General features: G+C 41.4%; 1 protein-coding gene across 3 annotated transcripts in view; it reads left to right on the plus strand.

Annotated features, from left to right (window-relative positions):
- The first annotated feature begins 1214 nt into the window (after positions 1-1214).
- SPIRE1 (spire type actin nucleation factor 1) overlaps positions 1215-20929 on the plus strand; it is a 124593-nt gene continuing 104878 nt past the window's right edge. The window contains exons 1-2 of one of the 3 annotated variants that reach the window (XM_042869534.1): positions 1215-1533; positions 11898-11932. In XM_042869534.1, the coding sequence (XP_042725468.1) occupies positions 1215-1533; positions 11898-11932 (354 nt within the window). The remainder of the gene's footprint in view (positions 1534-11897; positions 11933-20929) is intronic. The other 2 variants (XM_042869533.1, XM_042869532.1) reach the window with 2 other exon arrangements.

Raw genomic sequence — 20929 nt, forward strand, 5'->3', positions numbered from 1 at the left:
CCTTGTTTGCCTTACTCTTTTGATTATATTGCAATTATAACATCTTGGTTATACAGCTTTGCCTTACTCTTTTGATTATATTGCAATTATAACATCTTGGTTATACAGCTTTGCCTTACTCTTTTGATTATATTGCAATTATAACATCTTGGTTATACACTTTGGTAAAACTGTAGCTGGGTAAAATTACAGATGTACAGATGAGCCTTGACTATCTCCATAGAAGGAGGCTCCACAGCCTCTCTGGGCAACCTGTTCCCGTGCTCTGCCACCCTTGAAGAAGTTCTTCTGCACGTTAATACAGAATTTCCTATGTTCAAGTTGTAGGCCACTATTCCTTGTCTTATCGCTACACACCACAGATAAGAGCCCGGCCTCATCCATTTGCCACCCATCTCTCTTTAGATATTCATAAACATTGAACAAATCCCCTCATTGTTCCCCCAGGCTGAATGGGCCCAGGTTACTCGGCCCTTTCTCACACAGGAGCTGCTCCAGGCCCTTTGTCATCTTTGATGGCCTTCCACTCAGGCCCAGCCCTGTCAGCTCCCTCACGCGTGGCAGACCGCTCCGGCTGTGTGCAGCGCACATAAAGGTGCTCTCGGGCCTTTGTGTGCTCGCGGGCCGCCCCGCCGGCTCCGGTGCTGTTGGCCGACCCGGCTCCCTCTGCGCAAGGAGCTGCGTGACTCAGGCTGCGGGTACTGCGAGGGAGCCGCGGCTCTCCTCAGCTTGAACGCAGCGCTCAGTTCGCCGACGCTCCCTGTAAACCCGACTAATGGCGCCGTAGGATCGCACGGTTGCTGAATGTTGGAGGGGGGTTTATCGCCGGAGCTGCGCGGATCCCGCGGCCCCACGGCTCGGGTTCGTCTGTGCCTGACGCGGCGAGCAGGGTCCGGCCGGCAGGGGGCGCTGCGGCGCCGAGCGGCGGCTGCTGGCAGCGGGGGCGGGCGAGGACGCCATTGCGTTGCTATGAGCTGTGCCCCCTGCGGCGGCGGCAGCGGCGGGCGCCGCTCCTCCCGCCGGCCGGCCGCTGCCCGCCCGCCCGCCCGCCTGGGCCGGGCTGTCCGGCGGCCTGCCGCCACTGGTGGAGCGGGGAGGATGAGCACGGCGGGACCGCGCGGCGGCACCACAAGCAGCGGCAGCGACACCGCGAGCGGTAGCGGCCGGGCCTGAGCCGAGGAGCAGCGTAGGCAGCCCGGGCTGCGGAGCGGGGCATGGCGCTGCCGGGGGAGCGCGGCGCGGAGACTCAGCCCGGCGCCTCCCGCTCCTCCGCCGCCGCCGACGAGGAGGAGGACGGCGGGGCCGGCGGGCAGCCGGAGGCACTGTCGCTGGAGGAGATCCTCCGGCTCTACAACCAGCCCATCAACGAGGAGCAGGCGTGGGCCGTCTGCTACCAGTGCTGCGCCTGGCTGCGGGCCCGCCGCCGGGAGAGCCCCGCGGGCAGGCTGGGGGCGGCCGCCCACCTCCGCGTGTGGCGGGACGGGGCCGTCACCCTGCAGCAGGCCGAGCCCCTCCGCGCGCCGCCCGCCGCAGGTAAGGCCGCGGGGACGGGGGTCCTGCCGGGGCGCTGCGTGCAGCGCTGGTGATCGGGCTGCTCCGCGGGCCGGGCTGCCTGTAGACGTGGTTGCGCATAAAGCATGCTTTCCGAAAAGAAAGTCGAGCTGGCTGGCGCGGGGACGCAGCCTGCCGTTGCTCGAGAGGCGATCCGCCGACGTTCACCGGCGCCGGGTTTCCCGAGATAGATAGAGGTGTCGGAGCTGCGGAGCGCAAAATGGGAGCGTGTGAATTATGCTGGGTGTTGCTCGTAATGGGGCCTTTTGATGGGGTGTCTGGCTGAAGTCTCTGCAGAGATTCACGGTAATCTGGTCTGGAGCTGGCTGTATGTGCGAACGTCAGAACGCACAGAATGGAACAGGGGCCCTGATCTCCTACCATGAGTTAAACGAGCCTGATAGTTGATTTCCATTCAAATGTGACCTGATGTGCTTTTTAATTTAAAAACCAGGTTATTGTAATGTTAATAGAATGCCGGCCCAGCACCCAGAGGTGCCAGGGAATACCCAGCATGTCACAAGAACGCAAAGTACTGCATGCTGCGTGCTGCTTTACTTATAGTGTTCTGAGATGCTATCAGACTCCTCCTCTCTATTCAGCTGTAGGAAATGCATTGATTTAATATGGTTGGTTTTTTTTTTCTTTCCTTTTTTTAATTACCCTTTATATTTCTTTCCCTTTTTCCTTACTATTTGGCGACTCGTATAGTACATGTTAATGGCCTGTAGGAAGCTGTTGGGTGCATCGGGGTGTGAAGTTCAGGCTTCTCCCAGGGAGGAGGCAGGAGGGAGCCTGCTGCCAGCTGTCCACTGCTGGGTGATCCCACTCCTGCCTTAATCTGCAGGGCAGCAACATTCCTCCTGGCGTACTTCCCCCATCTCCCCCGCATCTGTAGCTTTGAGCACATTGGGGCAATGCATTGCTCAGCCTTTGTGCTTGTACAAAGGATTCTGTGTGTTTGCAGGAGTAACTGTCAACAGTACAAAACCAGTGTGGTTCCGGTCAAGCGGCTTTTATTTGTTGGTTTGTGGAGCCTGTACAGGTTTCTATTGGAAACCATCACTTGGATGATACGGTGAATGTTGATGATGTGTTATACTGACGAGCTGATAGCTAGCCTGCTTCTTTTTGGTATTTTTTGAGCTGCTCCATTTCTTTTCTTCACTGCTCCCTGCAGTGTCCTTCGGTGATTATTAGTGAGTGTTGTGACCCAATTTCAGCTCAAGCCTCTCAAATGGATACTGTCTTTAACACTCATGCCTTCTGCTTAGTTGCAGCGAGAACATAAGGAGTACTACCCTGGTGATATGGCTGACAAGCCCTATGCAGCAGCATGGGCCCTACAGCTGTCTGTCTGGACGCATTAATTTTACTCTTGAGATACAAATTAAAGTTATCTTAAAGAGAAATACTGATTATGTAGAATTCAGTGGTACGTTTCCTAACCCATTTCTTGTGAATCAGTTTTCTGGCTAATGTGCAGTGCTTGAAATTCCAACTAAAGATACCCAGAAAATGAATTAAATGTCCTTGAGGTAGGAAACAAAGATGAGTTTCACTGATACGGAGGGCAGGAGAACAGCCTCGATACTGAACTCCTGTCATAAACCAAAACCAGAGAACAGTTTTCAAATCTTGATTTTTCCAATGGAGTCTGTTAATACTTGGTTATCTTATTATTTTTTAACCAATTAGTTTTTGGCTAAAAAAAGAATTCAGAATGGAAGCATCACCCAATCGTTCATTTTCATCTGAGCATTCACATTACCTGACTGAATCCTCAGTGAGTGAGGATAAGGAAGGGTTCCTCATCATTGTTTTCCTGCCTTTGTATCTTGGGCAAGTAGGGCTTGAGTAGCTGTGTCAGGAGATTAGTGGGAGCAGTAGGGGTTCTGCGGGTTAACGCTCGGAGCTGTGAAACTGTTTTGTTACTGCATAAAAAATGTATGACTGTAGGTCGGTGCATAGGTTTGGATGATTCACAGAATCCAATGTTGGCTGTTGGTTTCTGTGTCTGTGCACAAGAGAATCCTGTGTGGGCAAATAAAGGAGTCCCCAAAGAATGGCGCCTTTGGGTAGCGAACATTCGGGCTTTGTTCCGGGCTGCAGGGAACGATGTGATCAGTCACGCCTGTCAGCAGAGCTCAGGCTAATTTGAGAGCACATACGGCCGTGTCATAGAGTTTGCTTTAGGGACACTGATGAAGTGATGTTTTCACAGTGTGTTGCAAACCATACCGTCTGTCAGATCTGGAGTGAGGAAAGGAACAAACCTGAATGTGCAAAAAATGAGCAGTTCTCTGTGGTCATCTTCGTATGAATCATTGTAACTGTCTGACATCTCAATACCACAGAAATGTAGATTGCTTACGAAAGCCCCAGATGAAATTGGAGATAAAGCACAGACAGTATTTTACCTAGTGCACTTTTTTTTCTTCTGTGTTTTACTTGCAATTGACACGAAGTGAACAAACGGTGGCATCTAGCAAAGTGTCAGCTGCAATCAAAACCAACTTCAGAACAAGTTTAAATGTTTGATGTAAGCATGTGGTTTGACTCCCTCTCCTTGAGGAGCAGTGCTTACAAATGGTGCTGGTTGTTTTCCCTCTACTCTAGGAGACAACTCTCCTGTTGGGATGAAGCAGCTTGGAGAGACCAAGTTTCAGCTGCTGATGCCTGTGCACAGGCAGTGCTCCTCAGCCTTCTTTGCTGCATGTGATGGCGGTGGGTCTTGTCTGCGCTGTGCTTCGGCCCTGTAGGAGGAGGCACAGAGGGAGGCTGCTGCTGGCTTTGTCAGCGTTAAGTACCATGCAGGTTTTCTCTGGGACAGCTGCCAGGTGTTCAGAGCTAGGGTGCAGGGGGTATTCCTGCTTTGAACCAGAAAGATCACAGAGAAGCTGACTACGTGGTGGCTTTCATGGGACTTGGAGAGCTCAGGGTGAGACATGCTAGAGAGGAATAGCTTACACAGTGTTGGCAGTTTTAGTGATTTTCACGTTCTTCTTTGTGTGCCCAGCTACTGGAAGGCAGGGTGGAAATTATAAGGCTAATAAATGCAAATTGAGGTTGTGTGCATCAAGACGTTCTCATCTACCAGTCTCTTGAAGAATGATGAGGAAAAATATGCAGGCTTTTCGGAACAAAATGAATGTCCTGATGTTTTCCTTCTAATTTGGTCAATCCTTTTGGAAGATAATAGATAGGAGTAGCTATGGTTGCTATTTGAATTTCAAAATAGGTGCTGCTATGAATACTGCTGAAATAAATCCCACTTCTAGAATTAATAATAATGGTCTGCATCCAGAAGAGTATTCAGAAACATTTGTACTTAAAGATAGTAAGGGTCAATGGGTTAAACCTCACTGTTTCTTGCTAGATTTTAAAGGTCTGTATCTAGTTATGGCAGAAGTCAAACTAGGAAGAAAATGGCTCTAGACAGCAGAGAAGAGCCTTGGTGGGTTAATGCTTCATCTCTGTTGCTTGCTGTGCTCATCAGTAAAAGCGAAAAAGTTTAGGCTCAGTCATGCCAAGCTTTCTATCATTTCTAGTGCATAAGAGTAACTGGAAGGCTTCCAGTTGTGGCTTATGCTGAAGCTCTGGAAGTTTGGGTGGCTTTCTGTGAATGTAAGTGGGCTACCAGGAACCTTGTTGGAGAGAGAATAACAGAAAGACCCCAGTGTAACAAAATAATGTCTATGGTTTCAAATAACTAAATGCATGAATTCACGTTTGAGATGCTTGCACAAAACAAGTGGAAGAAAGCTAACAACAGTGATAGGTGACCTCTGTTACTAATTATCACATTTACATTTTTGCAAATCAGGCTGTGAAAGCATAGTAATTTGGTGTTGACAGAAATTTGCATTTGTGACTCCAAAGGAAAACTTAAGAGCAAGGAGCTTTAAAGAGTTGTGGACTTCAGATATTCATAATGATAATAAAAAGTAATGGGTAATGGAGTGCAGCTTCAGGGGCTGGCTGAAGGTGACAGTTTACCAGGTACTAACTTGGTGAGGGATGATAGGTAGGAGTGGGTTAGCATGGTAAGGACTCTAAAAATGAGGGCAGCAGTTGTGATGGTGTGACAGATTAGCCTTTAATGGGGTGATTCAGGGCTGAGCGTGGCATCAGGCAGCGGGGCTGACCCACAGCAGCATGATTAAGGAGGCTGACTGGAGTGTGACTGTCCTTGCTGAGGTTGGGGCAGGTGGGCTGTGGTAGGGCAGGCAATGAGAGGATTAAAGATACGTAGAATCCTGGATCCCTCTTGACAATGAATGTATCATAGAAATGGGAGAGAGCTTTTTCATCATCTCTAACAAAAGAAAGCTGCAAAGAACTTTTTGTTTCTGAATTTATTAGATTGCAGAGTTGGATCTGGTAAAGAGACAGAACAATTATTGTTCCATTCCTGATAAAACCTTAAGCTAGTTTGTGTGACGCATGTAGAGCTGTGAGCGTGCTATTGAATTTTATTGCTGTGCACTTTAAGAGCAACAAAAAGGTGAGTCAGTTTGTACAGTGTAAACATAAGGCTGCAGGTATAGCCAAGGTAGAGAAAAAGTGAGGACTACTTTTCTATCTCTTGACAGAAAGAGAGTTGACTGGATAGAAAGAGAGTTGAGCTGGTGGAAGCTCATAACTGGTACTACAGTGCTGTGGTATCCATTTAGGAAAGCTGTGGCCTGCTGAAGACTCCCAGTGGCCTCAGTCAGCATTCTGTTGCAAGCACACGTGCTTGTTGGACCAGCAAGTAAGTGGATAGCTCCAGGAGGAAAAATAGAGTAACAGAACTTAAGGCAAAGAAAGCTTTTTGAGACATGTGAACACTGAGTGCATATTCAAGCATTTTTGGGGAAAGATTTATGTATGGACATGCCAGAGAAGAGTGAGTGTGTTATCTTTATTTAAATAAGTATCTGCACAAGAGAATGATGGCTATGAATAGAGCAGCACTTGGAGATGCACATTGACCACGATATTTATCTTAGAATAACAAAATTGACTTGATCCTTAGGTAGACTTAGAGGTTTGCCTCACAAAGTGAGCAGATGACTGTAGAAAGAATTGCCCAGTGACCAGAGCCAGTTTTCTTGTGCAGAGTACTAGTGGGACAAAACAATGAATAATCATTGTATCACATCTTAGAGGGTAGCTTTAGCATAGTAGGTTTGTTAATTTGGCATTAAAGAATATTATTTGGAAATAATTTCCATTGCAAAATATAACCATGTAAAAGAACTGTCAATCTTTACTGACAGTGGGATTAGGACTCAATGATCCTTGGAGTCCTTTCTAACCCAAGCCATTCGACGATTCTATGATTACTTTTGACTGTGCAAAATGAGGACTAACTTCAGTGAATCCAAGTTGAATGGAGAAAGATAAAGGCGTGATAAAAGACTGACACAGTGGAGGAGATTTCTGGGCTCCTTCTGTATCCTCTCTAAGAATTTTCTTTCTTTTGTCCTGTCCCCGTTTGAAAAGCAAGGCAGACCATTTCCAAATCAACTGGAGGCAGATACAGAAATCACTATGCAGATTCAAAAAGCCAGCTGCAAGGGTTTACCTCATTTCTTGTCATCTTTAATTACACAGTTTAGAGGAGGGATGTGTTGATCCTGAAGACCTAAGCATTTTCCTTAAAAATAGCCTTTCTGAGGGGTGTCCTGTTAACTATCCTAATTCCAGTCTTCTTCCTGTTCTCAGTCTTCTTCACCTTCCACCTTGCAGCCTGGTGGTTCTTATAGCCTGTGCTTGACTTATATTTTTCTTTGCCACTTAGACATTTTGTTTATGTGCTTTTGTTTTTATTCAAGATGTCTCTCTGTCTTTCCATTGTTTTTCATTTGTTTCTCCTGTAATATCCGTCCTCTACAAGAAATGTGCCTCACTCCTGCTGCACCATTATTTTCCTCTCCACGTAATTATGCATCCATTTATTTATGTGTTCCTTTTTCTTATGTTGCTTGGTTGCCTTTGTTTTTTTCATTTTTCTTCCTTTCCTTTTTATTGGTACTAATCTTGACTTTTGGGTTGAAAGTCTTGCCAGATTTGGTAGTGAATGCCACAGTTCCTGCAACCAAATGCTTAAATGAATCACAGAATATCCCAGGTTGAAAGGGATCCAGAAGGATTGTCAATTCCAACCCCTGGCTCCACACAGCACCATCCAAATACTTACCTTATGTCTGAAAGCATTGCCTAAATGAGTCTGATATTTTTCTTTTAAGGAGTTTTTTCTCTTAAGGACAGAGAAAGGCCTACTATTACTGTAGGTACAGTACCTCTTGAAGACTTGAAAGTCAGAAAGCAAATACAAATTCAACTTACTGAATGGGCAGTGCCCCTCTTTCCTGAGGGCACCCTGAGGTCTTCTGTTGTGGAAGAAGAAGGTTTGGTTTGCCCAGAAGCACAGAAGTAGGCTGTGGAATCTAAGTAGAATATTACTGTTCAACACAAAATCGCTTTCAGGCTTGTTACTATAGCATATATAGCATATACACAGTTGTTGGAACATCAGTGCTGACAATCTTGATTCTGAAAGCAAGCAGTGCTTTCAGATCCATCGAGATGATCTGGGGATGTTGAAGGCAGGCCAGGAAGGTGCTCTGAGGCTCTTATGCTGCTTGTAGTGGAAACAACAGCCCAGTAGCTGTGGTGTCAAATCACAAACATCGACTCTAGTTTAGGATTTCTTTGGACAGTGGAGTGCAAATTGTTTTGTACATCCTGCATGTGTAGCCTCTATCAGTCCATTTCAACATGCCAAATCATCTACTTCAGCTTTAAAATGATGTCTTGAATGCAGGCTCCTTAGTATTGGCAGCAGTACATGATATGCTTGCTGTTTTGTTTTTAAATCTGTGGAGATCCTTAACTGTGATTTGCTCATCCTTGAAAGGCATGGCGGTTACACTTGAGTGAAGCACGGGCTATTGATAAATTGTGTACAGTCTTTTTTCAAACAGCATTCTGAGATATTATGTGAAAGTAATTATTTTTCCCTGTATAAATGGCAGCCTGAAGCTTCTGCCTTGAGGGATGAGTCAGAGTACCTTAGTGCTTGATGGAAGCTTGGCCCAACTCCACTTGCTGGGGCTTGGAAATATGAATAATTTTCAAACAGAGATTGTGAGAAATGATAAATGTTGCTCAGGGGTTTGTTGTGTTATTATTATTTCATGACACATATGGGGCTCTTTGAAAACTGTTTTCAGACATATAAGAAACCTTCTATTTGAGCCTCTTTGCTTATTGCAAAAAATGAGCAGTTTTGCTTTTCACCGGTTTGTGTGAGTGAAAGATCATGTGATTTCCCAAACTGTAGCCTGTTTGTAAACTAAAGCTAACTTGATGGGTTAAGTTTTGCTGTTTGCTAGTAATGAATGCACTACTGGAAAGCTGTCATGGGAAAATGCTACTGAGATGTATATATTTTGGTGTTGAGAATGGTGAAATTGCTGCACATCTTAGCAGCTAGCTGAATGGCTGTACAGGGTGGAGAAGGAAGGATGTAGGTAAAGAAGCAACAGCTGAAATGACTTTGTAAACCTTCCCTTAGTTACCAGATAAACATGTAAGGCTGCTTGCAGACAGAGACTGCAAACAGAGACAGTTTTATGACTTATAGGGATGTATTTTTTATTCCTCCCAGTGCAAATTAGGAAAGTGTGACCCGTAGGCTATGTTTAGAAGTTCCTGGTTTTTTTTCAGTAATCTCAGCTGAAGAGAAGAAATTTCTGATCCCGGCTATTAGGAGTAAATTGGCTTGTGTGGACCACACAAAAGCAAATTCATGTCAATCTTGATAGATTCAAGGCAGTGTGTGTTTATTGGGCAAGCACTGTTAGTATCTGGGTCTTCAGTAATTTTGGAAATTTCCAGAGGAATGTGCCCTTCAGTCACTGCAAACAGGGTGGGGAAATCTGCTCAGCTTATAGCTGGAATCAGGGCTCAGAGGGGTAGGGAAGGGAGTAGTGAGATAAGTCCATGATATTAAAATGGTGTATGTCAGTCAGTAGTTTGCACCTGTCTCAAATACTGTCTGTAGTACATTTGAGCTGTTGTGAGACTTAAGCTACTTGTTTCTCCCCTTTCCCTACCTGGAATATGGAATCCCATGGTAAAAAAACAATTCTGCCATTTTTAAGTGCTGTTAGAAACAACTCTTTGGTTGTGTTACCCAGTTTGCACATAATGAGAGTGAAAAATTCAGCTTAATATGTTACTTAGTTACAATAATAATAAATGTTGGCTCTGAAAGCAGTAGTTAATTTTGATAGAAATTTATAGGAAATAAGGCAAGTTTCTGAAGCTCAGGTGCTTTCATGAAAGTTTATCAAAGATTTATCAAAGATGCTGTGAGATGAATTTCTTGCTATTCTTTTCTAAATACAATTTTTACACTGTTTCTTTTGGTCTGGGCTGATGGATTTGCTTTGTACTTCAGGATTTGGTTAAGACTTCAGTTCAAAGGCTCTTTGTAGGACCTCAGCATGGCTTTGAAGTGTAGCAATGGGTGCTTTGTGTCTGTGTTACTGAGAGGATCTGGTGGTGTTGGACTCCTCTTCCACCAGGCTACGGGAGATGCAACTTGACATGGTTTATCAGTGGTTACACGTTCTAGAGAACTGCTATGCCATTGCATGGTTAGTGGTTTAAAATTGCTATCTTTTCCCCGTTTGGACTATGTTTCTGAGAATTGCTCTTGTATTGCCTTGTATCGTGGATTCATGTTGTTTTGCTCAGCAGTCTTTTAGATTTCAATGAATTAGCCCCCAATATTCATAACTCTGCTAGTAGTCATAGGATACTAAAAAGTTTAGTGAATTTCCCCCAATTATAATTTAAAATAATAACACAAGTCTGACCATTTTGAAAGCCGAAAATGGCTCTTCTATGGATCTTGACATGAACGAACCAGAATCCCCAGTCCTTTTGACAAGAGGATGCAAAATGTATTTAAAAGCCGCCCTTTTAAGTCACTCTCTTGTGCTTCATTACGAAATCAGACACCAGTGTTCAGCTTACACTGGCGAGCCTTCAAAATGAAGGCAAACAGCTTTCCCTCTACAGGTTAGGTGTTTCCTATTCATTCAAGACGTGTTTAACCTTTAGTTTCAAAGGCAAGGTGACTACTGCAATATGAAAAATTAATCTGTTTCTATGCGGGTGACTTCCCTAGCGCTGTCAGTTTTGCATGCCATTCAGATTTTGTTTATTAAGCCAGCATGATCGTTCCTCAGTGCTAATATTATGCTAACCACTTGGCTGAGCTTCCTGAGCTCACCAGGCAATCTGATGAAAGCAATCTTCCTAGTCAGGGCTACAGATTGCAGGCTCTCCCTGGCCACTCCATTCAGGCCTTTGGTTCCCTGGGTGTGCTCAGCAGCCATCACCCAGAGCAGACACTTCTGGCCAACACGTGCAGGCCTGAGTTCTGAATGGGTGGGGATGCAGAATCACGTCCCACGCTGAGTGCCGTCAGGCCCAGCGCTGCAGACTACAGATGTAGCAGTGCAAATGCAACACTACCCAAAAAAAGACTAAAGAAGTGAAATTAAATGCCTACATGTTTTGAAATTAAAGTTTGGGGTAGCTCCCCTTTGAAATGGAGATACTTCTGTGAAATATTTTCTTGATTATTGTTTTCCAACAGAAGATCATCCTGCCAGAATTATTTTGCACTGCTCTGGGAATGAATTATTAATATGAAATGGTAATCTTGCTGCTGAAATGGTACTTGGTGCAAAGTTTCTGTCCTATTTTTTATACTCCGTCAAGCCACTCGCAATTTTATGCCAAACATTTGGACTTTGAGAAAATTGAGATTTTCAATCTGAAACAGTTGAGAAACTTAATTTTTCTGTATCATACATATTCAAAAGTGATGTTTTGGAGATGCAAAAATTGAGAAGGGGGACTTACAAAAATATTACAATAATATTGCTTCTTTAGTTTTCTTGAAGTTGGTGTTGTTGTTCAACTCTCTGATATACTGGTAGTATCAAATGAAGCAGTGGCTTTTTCCTTGTTGCAAATTAATGATATTTTTCTCTCTTGAAATAATTATTTGTGTCTACTTAATTGAAGCCAACACGTTTGCATGTTCCCTTCATAGCTGAGCATCATTCATACAATTTAAATAATGAAGCCAAACATTAAAGACAGATCATAAAAGGGAGAATTATGATCAAATAAAGAGTGCAGAATCTTTTTGTTGTTAAGTCTGTGATGCATGTATAACGCCAGTATTACTGAAATGTATGATAGAAGCAAGGCAAAGAACCATGTTTTTTGCCCACTGACTTAATCTGAAAGCTATTTTTTTTTCCTTACAGATAAATCGGAGCATTTACACTGCACAGAAATGGAGGTAAGAAAAGTATTTGTGTTCTCCAATGGTGCTCATTAAGCTCAGAGCTTTTTCATTATCATATACTGTAAATGTGGAATGCTTTGAATGGGAAGTCTTACTGTGAAATGTGTATGGTATTTATTACTTATTAACACGTGCATAAATCTATCTTAATGTAAGATATTGGGTCTCATGCTCAGATACAGAGGAAAGAAAGTCCATGTAGTTTTCAGTAAACAGGGCTGGAGATACAATATAAACTTGTTCGTTGTCATTTCTTCTAAATATGAATCTTCAGCACAATATTTTGTTTTAGATAATTTCTCTTGGATAAATTCTCTTGATGTAGTTACATTAGAAACAACTGGTAGATTGTGGAATAAATAGTAAGTATTTATGGAATAGGCTGATGTTATTTGACAACCCAAGAATGTGGATAGAAGCAGAGAAGACAAGTGATCTCCGGATTGTTTGTCCACCTAAAGTTGTCCTGATTTCCTGTGCTTTTAATACTTCTTTTCATTTAGAATTGTCAATATGGGCCCTAAGAAATACTGTGTGATGTCTTGGTGGGCTAGCAATAGAAAGACAAAACCAGTTAAAACTGTTTGCTTTGTATCTTGACCATTATTTGACACTGTATCTTTGATACTAAGCTGTGATGAGGGTTAAAAGAATGTTCAAGCTATCATTATGTCAGATTCATAGATTTAATCCAAAGCTTGAATGAAAACTAAGCAGACCTTCTAGTTGAACAGGATGTCAACTCATAGTTGCTTCTTGTGATACAGAGTAAGTCATATAGTCTACTCCTTAAATGAAGTTTTCCAGCAGTTAGCACAGCTATCTGTATCCTTTGCAGGGCAGTCTGTTCTCATTGCCTTTGAACTTTCTTTCAAGTGTAAAGCTGAGTTTTTACTTCAGCTGTTCAATCAGTACCTCAGGCTTAGCCTGGAGATAGCGTCAGTGTAGGCATCCTAATTGGTGGGCTCTCTGCTTTCTCATCAATATGTGAAGGTGACAAATGGCTGTTGCCATAAGGTTTATATTTAGATAAAACTGTGTGTGGAAATGGCTGGTTTAAAGGTAAAATGAAAAGCCAGCTAATTCAACACACATGGGAAATTGCCAAAGCCATCCAGATTCTTGCAAGCATTTATAACAAAATGGGAAGGTTCTTTCTGCAGGATACAGGGTAATTCCTGACAGAAACAAGTACAGACATTGAAAGTCAACATGTTTCTGTTTATATAGTCCAAATTAAGCATTCTGTTCTTATTCCAGAATTTGCAGAAACTTGGTTCATGAGTCTAGTACCTCTCTTAGAAATGATGATCTATTGTGTCACTTGCTTTGCATATTAAATACTGTTTACAAATTTGCTTTGTGTTTTTTAGCAGAAGATAATGAAAGACCCTAATGGTAAAAATGGAGATGATGATAATAAACCTCTGTTGAAATATTTGTAAGAGAACATAAAAAGTCTATTTTGGAAAAACAAAAATGCTTTTGTTTCAAAAGAGATTGTTGAGACTCAGTTGGATATATTCTGCTTCTTTATCTTCCATGGAGAAAGAGCTTTGGAATTTTAGTATTTTTTAAAAATTACTTTTGTCGATGGTTAGAAAGGAAAAATTTCAGCGAGTCAGAATTTGCCTTGGGACAAAGCATCACTTTAAATTGTCTCTAATGATCACTTTGACCATGATCATATTGACTCTTCTGTTTGTCATCTTGAAGGAGACAGCAAAGGAGTCAGTGGCTCCTTCCTCCTCCAAAGGCCCTGAGGGGCTGCAGCTTTAGACTTGGTGAGGATGATGTTGGTGTTTTTCAGAACCAGGAATTCAGCAGAGAGAGCATATTGCACTTTTTAGATTCCTGTGGCCTAATTGAATATATTAGAGTTTGTGGAAAACGTCTTAAAAATGTAGCTAATAATAATCATAACTTTTTTTTTGCAGAACATGTAAACTATCCTGATTCGATACTCCTTTTATTTCAAGCTATGTGTTAAATTCAGGGTCCAGTTGCCATAGCCATAGTGGGAAGTAAGGAATCAGGTGACCTTATTTAATGTGCGTCTGCCTGTGACTCTGTATGTGATGATAGCTCTACTTTGTTGTCTCAAACAAGGTGGTGAAGATTATATAAAATATGCCAGCCTCATTTGTAAACATGCAGTGCTCATATAGAAAACATTCTGTGAACGTGAGTGAGTCATATGTAGGAGAGGTTAATTGCCAGGTATTGGAGAAGACCCACCTAATATCATAGGCTTGTTGTGTGAATTAAGTGGTGTGTATGCTGGTATGAAAATACATGCAAACTCTCTCATTTGTTTAAAAGTCAGGAATTAATGAAATAACCTGTCCCAAACAATGGTGAATAAACTACTTGTTCAACATCATCCAGTTCATGTCAAATCACAAAGTGAATCAATTGTCACAATGTTTTGAGGAGCCTTTTGTGTGCTGTGTCTGCAAGCTGTTGGTTATATGTGTTTCATATAATTATTACAGTCCTAACGTGCATTGAAAATTATGTTTACTTCAGTACAAATAAATACTTGTTATTTATTGTGTTGAGTCAAACAGATCAGCCACCTCTCTCATGCTAATGGAGATGAGACCTTGCACTTAATAGCACAGACTGGTAGGATTTGAAAAGCTGTGCAATAATTTTGCATTAAAAGCAATGTCATGCCTACATTCAAGTGTGTTATATGCTCAAAATTCAACCAGTATTAAATGGGTTTATTTAATGTACACAGATAGCTAGGATATATTTTTTTAATCTCTGGATGTACAGTAGAGTTGCATCCTGATGGAGGGGCAGTTGCAGCAGTGAAGAATCACTGGTACATGCAGTGGTGGTAATTAGTTCTACTTCCTGAGCTCGTCCTTATGGTGACAAAGGAAATGTCATTGTGAGGACAGGCAGAAATGTTTTTATGAGAGCAATTTCCCTCAGTAAAAATGTGACTGACTGTTGTTGGCAAAACTCCCTGTGAATGATTGGATACAAGTCTGGTAATTCCATGAAAGCTCGTGGATTATTGTACTGTTAAGAGGAGAATTAACAGGGATTCAGGGTGGCCTCTTGGAAATCAAAGCAGAGTCATGCATCTTTTCTGGAGAGCATTAAGCTGTGCTGGAACATTAGGTGCTGGTGGTTATGAGTGAAGTGCTCATACACCTGTTAATGGCATTACCTCAGGAGATGCTGTGTGTCCAGCTTGTGAGGGACCTGGTGCTTTAGATAACTGAGAGCCTATTATGATGCTCCTTGATGTGGCTGCTCTGTGGCAGGCACTCATCTGTCCCCGTGATTTGCCTGAATCACTACAATAGTCACAACAAAACAAGACACTTGATTATATAGGAAACACAAGCACAGAGGTAGAATTTAGATTTTGGTCTTCTGTGTTTTGTAATGAGCTGCTTTTTCAAGAGGAGCTGTCTTTTGTGACTCATATAAATATCAGGAGAGGGTTGATCTTGAAGGAAAGTGGATTTCTGTTGTTTACTTGCTTTAAGCTTGGCACATTGCCCTTTTCATTCAACGATTTCATTAAGAATACACAGTGAATTATTGGGCTGGAGAACTAATAATGTATTTGACTAAGCTGATTTAGTGATAGTCCAATCATGCCATCTGTCCAGGGTCCCTGGAAGAGAAATCAACTGCTCCTTGTAAAGGCTTTTTGATTTTGCAGCATGATATGATGTGCCTTTAATAATCTGTGCACCCCAAAGTCTGATGGGATTTGTGAGGAAACCTTTCTATCAGCTGGGTGAGAGCGGAGAGACAAAAATTCAGCCCTAGTTTGCTGGAATAGCTGGAGGAAAAATAGGTCTCGCAGTAAATTTGATCACTCCGAGAGAAGTTTTGCCTGTGAAAAGCAGAAATAGCTGAACATGGAGCAGTAAGTTAGGTGTTATGGTGCTTCTGTTAAATCTCAAATCACAAAAATGTTCCTTCTGTAGTTAATACGTGAGGTCATTCACATTACCCAGTTGTATCACAATTGAAATATGGGAATCAAAGCTCACCAATTTAGTTTGTCTTACTCTGAAAGGGATCTCGGTGTGAGGAGAATAAGGTTATTTGTATTGGTCCTCAGTTTCTGCAGACCCCTTTTTCTTTCAGCTCTATTGTTCTACCATTTGATATCTATCATATTAATGGTATGCTGTCCTATCTATAGTTGCTGCCATGTATATTGAGTGATGTGACAGCTATCATGTTAATCAGCTTTCCAGGTGCCATTCTTTTGTGCCAGTGGACATGTTTGCCTCCTTGTACAGACCAAAAGAATAATGTGATTACTTGGTCAAGCTGCAGGGAAAGCTTAAGCATTAGGTGTTGGTTGTGTGCCTGCAATTGAGTAGTCTCTTGCATTGTCCTTTCGTTTCATTATAATAAAACTTTAGTTTATAATTTTGAAATTAAAAATGCAAATTTTCAGAAATTTCATTTTTGATTGTTAGTACAAAAAAAAAACCAAATTAAGCAACAAAAATTCTGAGTACATTCCTTGTCTACTATATCCTTCAAAGGTTTCTGAAATAATAACTGGTTTCTAAGAGTGTGCTAGTTATGAGTTTTCTGATAGAGAGGCTGTGTTTTCAGAATGTGTCAATTCTGATATATATTAGGTTGATGAAGCAAGCGAGTTGTGCTGGCCGCAGATATGGCAGTACCACAGTTTTAAAGATGGTTAATATACTAAATGTTCTGCCTGTTCTGTTAATATACTAAACGTTCTGGTTACTATAGAAAATAAAAAAATGATTGATCTTAACAGATGGATTTCAGAGCACTGGTGCAAGGTCCAAATAAAGTATTTAATAATAAAAAAGTAATCCTAACAAAGGGTGAAATTTCTGAGCTTGAATAGAAGCCAAATAATAATTCTAAGTGTAATTTAATGGAGGCTGCTCTTATCCTTTCTTTTCTGTGTGGATTTGGCCTGAGGCAATTCTGAAACTAAATAAAATACATCCCTGCAGTTCAGTAGGTTCAGCAATAAGCTTGACCTAGTGGGATGGTGTGGACAACAAAAACAACAAAATAAAACCCTTCTGTTCTGAAGAACTTCAATAACACATTCACTACTCTGCATCTGCAACATGCAGAAGATTTACAGACTGAGAAGAAAAGTACATAAAATGTAGATGAAATGACAGACAAAAAGCACCCAAAGAACATGATTTGGAGAGTATAGTGCTCGAATAATTGTGCCTTTATCACTTGTTTCTAACTTAGCTATTTTCTATTTAGTTAATACCGGAAAAAAGCTTTTGTACCCCTCAGGAGTCCAGTGGAAGACAGCATACTTGGTTTGTGGTTTATAATGTGTGTACATTTGTTCTTGATGCTTCTCTCTTGCACCTAGAAGCCCAGCGAGTACTACTGTTACTTTGCAAATCCATGTGAATCCATGGCCTCATAACCAGTTGTAAAATACTTTTATCATCTCTCATCTTTTATATTAGTTTTCAGGTTGCTAAAATGTAAAGAAGAAATGAGACAATTTGAAAGGAAAAATAAAAGGAAAAATTCTCATGTTTTTTCTCACCAATGGAGAAAAATATTGAGGACCTAATGTTGAATCATAGCTTGCTTTTAGTAAGTGCTGTGTTTTTTTTTGCCTCTGTGGCAGTTTTGAGATATTTATTTAGCAGGCAGACTGTGGATTTTCATTCATATCTTCATCTCTGTTTTAATTCTTAGAAGGAAAAAAAAAAAAGAGAGGTGATGTCAGAAATCTTATTAGTTTGATTCCTTTTCCTAAGTCTTGTATCTTGTTACCTTTCCCTCTTTCCTTTTGCTTTGATGGAGTAAGTGATAAGTAGATGTACAATGTAATGTAAGTAGAACTGAACAGTTCAATTGGAAGGGCCCATCAAATTTCAAGTCCAACTGCCTGAGTACTTCAAGGCTAACCAAACATTAAAGCATATTATTGAGGACATTGTCCAAATGCCTCTTGAATACTGATGGGAATGGGGCATCAACCACTTCACTAGAAAGCCTTTTCAAGAGTTTAAGCATCTCCATGGTAAATAAATTTTTCCTAAAGTAATGTTTCTCACTGAAAATTTCCATTTATTTACAGCCGTTCTTTGCTACGTTTATGAGTGGAACCTGTATGCTTCTATTCACTTAGCACTTGCACTTACACTGGTGAAGGGATAGGTTCAGTGGGAATTTTTACTTTTGGGAAACCGAGGGAAATTGGACTTAATGCCATTATTTTTCTGTTGTGGAGAGCAGAGTACTTTGATGAGCAGCCTAAGTATCTGAATATAATATTGCACTTTTCTTTCCAGATATATTACTTTCAATAGGATAGCTATATCACTGCAGGGTATAAGTAACTTCCCTGTATGAGTGGGTATTGATGGTGTTCTGTGAAGAATAAACATCAAACCTTGGTAAAATCTAATAGTTCTAGTGAATTATCAACTCACTTAAAGAAACAAAATTACTCATGACCTTTTAAAATTTTTTTATAACCCTAACTGATCTCTAATTCTTCCCTTCTGTGGGTGTCTGCATTTAGTATCTAATATAAAAGCCCTTGGATGTCCAAGGAGCAGTGTTTTGTTGGTTGATCTACCAAGACGCATGACACATGGCTACTGGATTAGCCTTATTTTAACATAATTAAGATAACATCATTCTTTTTTGTCAATTTTGAATTTGGTTGGTGGTCAAAGAAAGCAGGATTTCAAGGGAGCTAAAGATTTAATTTCATTTCAGATTTGTTACCGCTTATCAGCTTCCCAACCTAAAACAACGCTTGGATTTTAAGTGTAAATTTAACCACTAAGAAAATGACACAAGGATTGCAAGATGAAACTAATATCAGTAAGTTTATTTTGGAATACTGGAGAGATTTGAAGCGAGAGAAATACTTAAAGAGGAAGTGGATCCAGAGCGCTCCCATCTTCTTCACTGGCACCTAGGCTTTTCAGTACCAGCTGATATTGAGTCACTCTAACATTACTCCTTTGAAGCTACTTAGAAATACTAATCCAGTTTATCTAAACTATATCTAGTTGGATGATTTAACATAGAAATTCTTGTTCTTTTAACATGTAGATCTGCCATCAATTTACAGTTGGGAAAAAGACATTAAGAAAGACCTTTTTTAAATGCAGCTTTAGCTAATAATGAAAATGAACACATGAAATTTCTATGAACAAGTACTGTTTAGCCTTTAATTTCTCTTGCTTTCTGATGCTGCCTTGACAATATGCTGGCAGAAGGAAGAGCTGATGTCCTCTTGTTATGAACATGCAGAATCTTCAGTTCCTGCAAGAGAAGGGGGAGAAGTATGGTGTCGTCTGATGGGATTTCCAGGGGTTATTTGAGGAAAGTACTGTGAATGAAACCTAATTTGGTCTTCAGTCAGGTGTGTTTTCAGTAGGTTAATAATGGAGCAGATCAGAAATTCCCTGTGACACCATCCTTGGGCATTCACAAGACACACAGAGTGAGGTCATCAGAAATTGGTTAGTACATAAACAAATGCTTTCTCTTTCAATTCTGTGACTAAATGCTCTTCTTCACATGAACACTAATGTGTAAAGTTTTATCTAAATAACTTGACCTGAGAAGCAGAGACATTTAACAACACAAGATTTGCAGCACTATTGTATACTTTCTTTGGCAAAAAAGTGTACTGAATCTGGGGGCTCACTGAGGCAAAAAAGAGTTTTTCTTCCTTTGCTCTTTCCTTCATTGGACATCACACAGTGCAACTTGTGAGCTTTTGTTCTGCAGTGAACTTTGTAGTAACTGGTAGGTTTCTGTGCTCCCCGTGAACTATGAGTGTGAACATTTCCATCTTAAACTGTTTTTTTTTCCTGCTGTTTACCTGTTAATGTCAATCATTAAGTAGAAAGCAAGTTCCAAGATCTCTCCTTAGTGACATGAATGAAAGGCTCAAAAAATGTTCAGTGCTGAACTCTTAGATTGTCATTTAGCGTTGCTGTGTGCTGAGGCATGTGCAGTGAAATACTTTGATTTATTAAAAGGAAGTAAAAATAGTAAATTAAACATACAAATTAAAAAAAGCGGTGACTAAATTCTACATGGCTGTTTCATCGTGTCCCTTTCTTCTATTAACCAGTAGTTAATGAAACTACGTAGTAAATTACAAGGCACCTTGTACCACTTTCAGACCTTCACCTTCAGCAAAAAGTTGAGGTTAAATAATTAACAAGGATAGGGCACGCTGCTCACAGTTCATAGATTAGCTCTTGCTTCAGTTAAGGAGGTAGGAGCACTCTGTTAACCTGACCGTTTTCGTCCCCCTCAAATCCTTCCCTAAGCCTGAAACACCTGTGTCCAGTTCTCCGCTTCTCACTCGTTCTGCACCTTTACTTCCAAGCCTTCCTCCCCTTTTTCTCTCAAAATCTTCTATAGTTCATTCATTAACTTCCTTTGTTTCTGTTTTTCTCTGTCCAGAAAGTTAGTCATCTGCTTCTGTGGGTGTGTGTTACTGCCTCTGCCTCATATTTGATGACTGTCAGCATTGCATCTCCACTTCCAAATGTGTTTTTTTCGCAGCTCCCTGCACCTTTGTTTCCTTGCTCTGTAGGGCCTAGTGGATGTTGTACTGCTATAAATTCATTAATTCTCTGTTATGCATTTCTCATTGTATTCCTGTCTTTCTCTGTTATCTGGACTTGCGATATTAGCCTTATCTTTGGCTCACACTCTTTCCTCTTCTACAGATGCTTGCCAAATCCTTAATTGCCGTCTGTTAAAAGCACCCCTCTCTTCTCTGGTGCCAGCACTTATTTCAGCCTTTACTTTTTCTTTTTTTGTTGTTTTTTGTCTCAGCCGTTGTGAACTGCCAGCCACCTACTCTTTTCTTGGCAGTGTGGATAAATACTTCTGCAAAGCTGTTTTTACAAGACTCCTCGTCTGGCAGCATCGTGGCTTTTGGGTTAGTGAATGCTGCTCTCCTGTTCAGCTCTGGCCTGCACACCCAGGTTA

This window comes from Lagopus leucura, unplaced genomic scaffold (assembly GCF_019238085.1).
Source record: "Lagopus leucura isolate 7727_CA_CO unplaced genomic scaffold, USGS_WTPT01 Super-Scaffold_100002, whole genome shotgun sequence".
NCBI classification, from domain to species: Eukaryota; Metazoa; Chordata; class Aves; order Galliformes; family Phasianidae; genus Lagopus; species Lagopus leucura.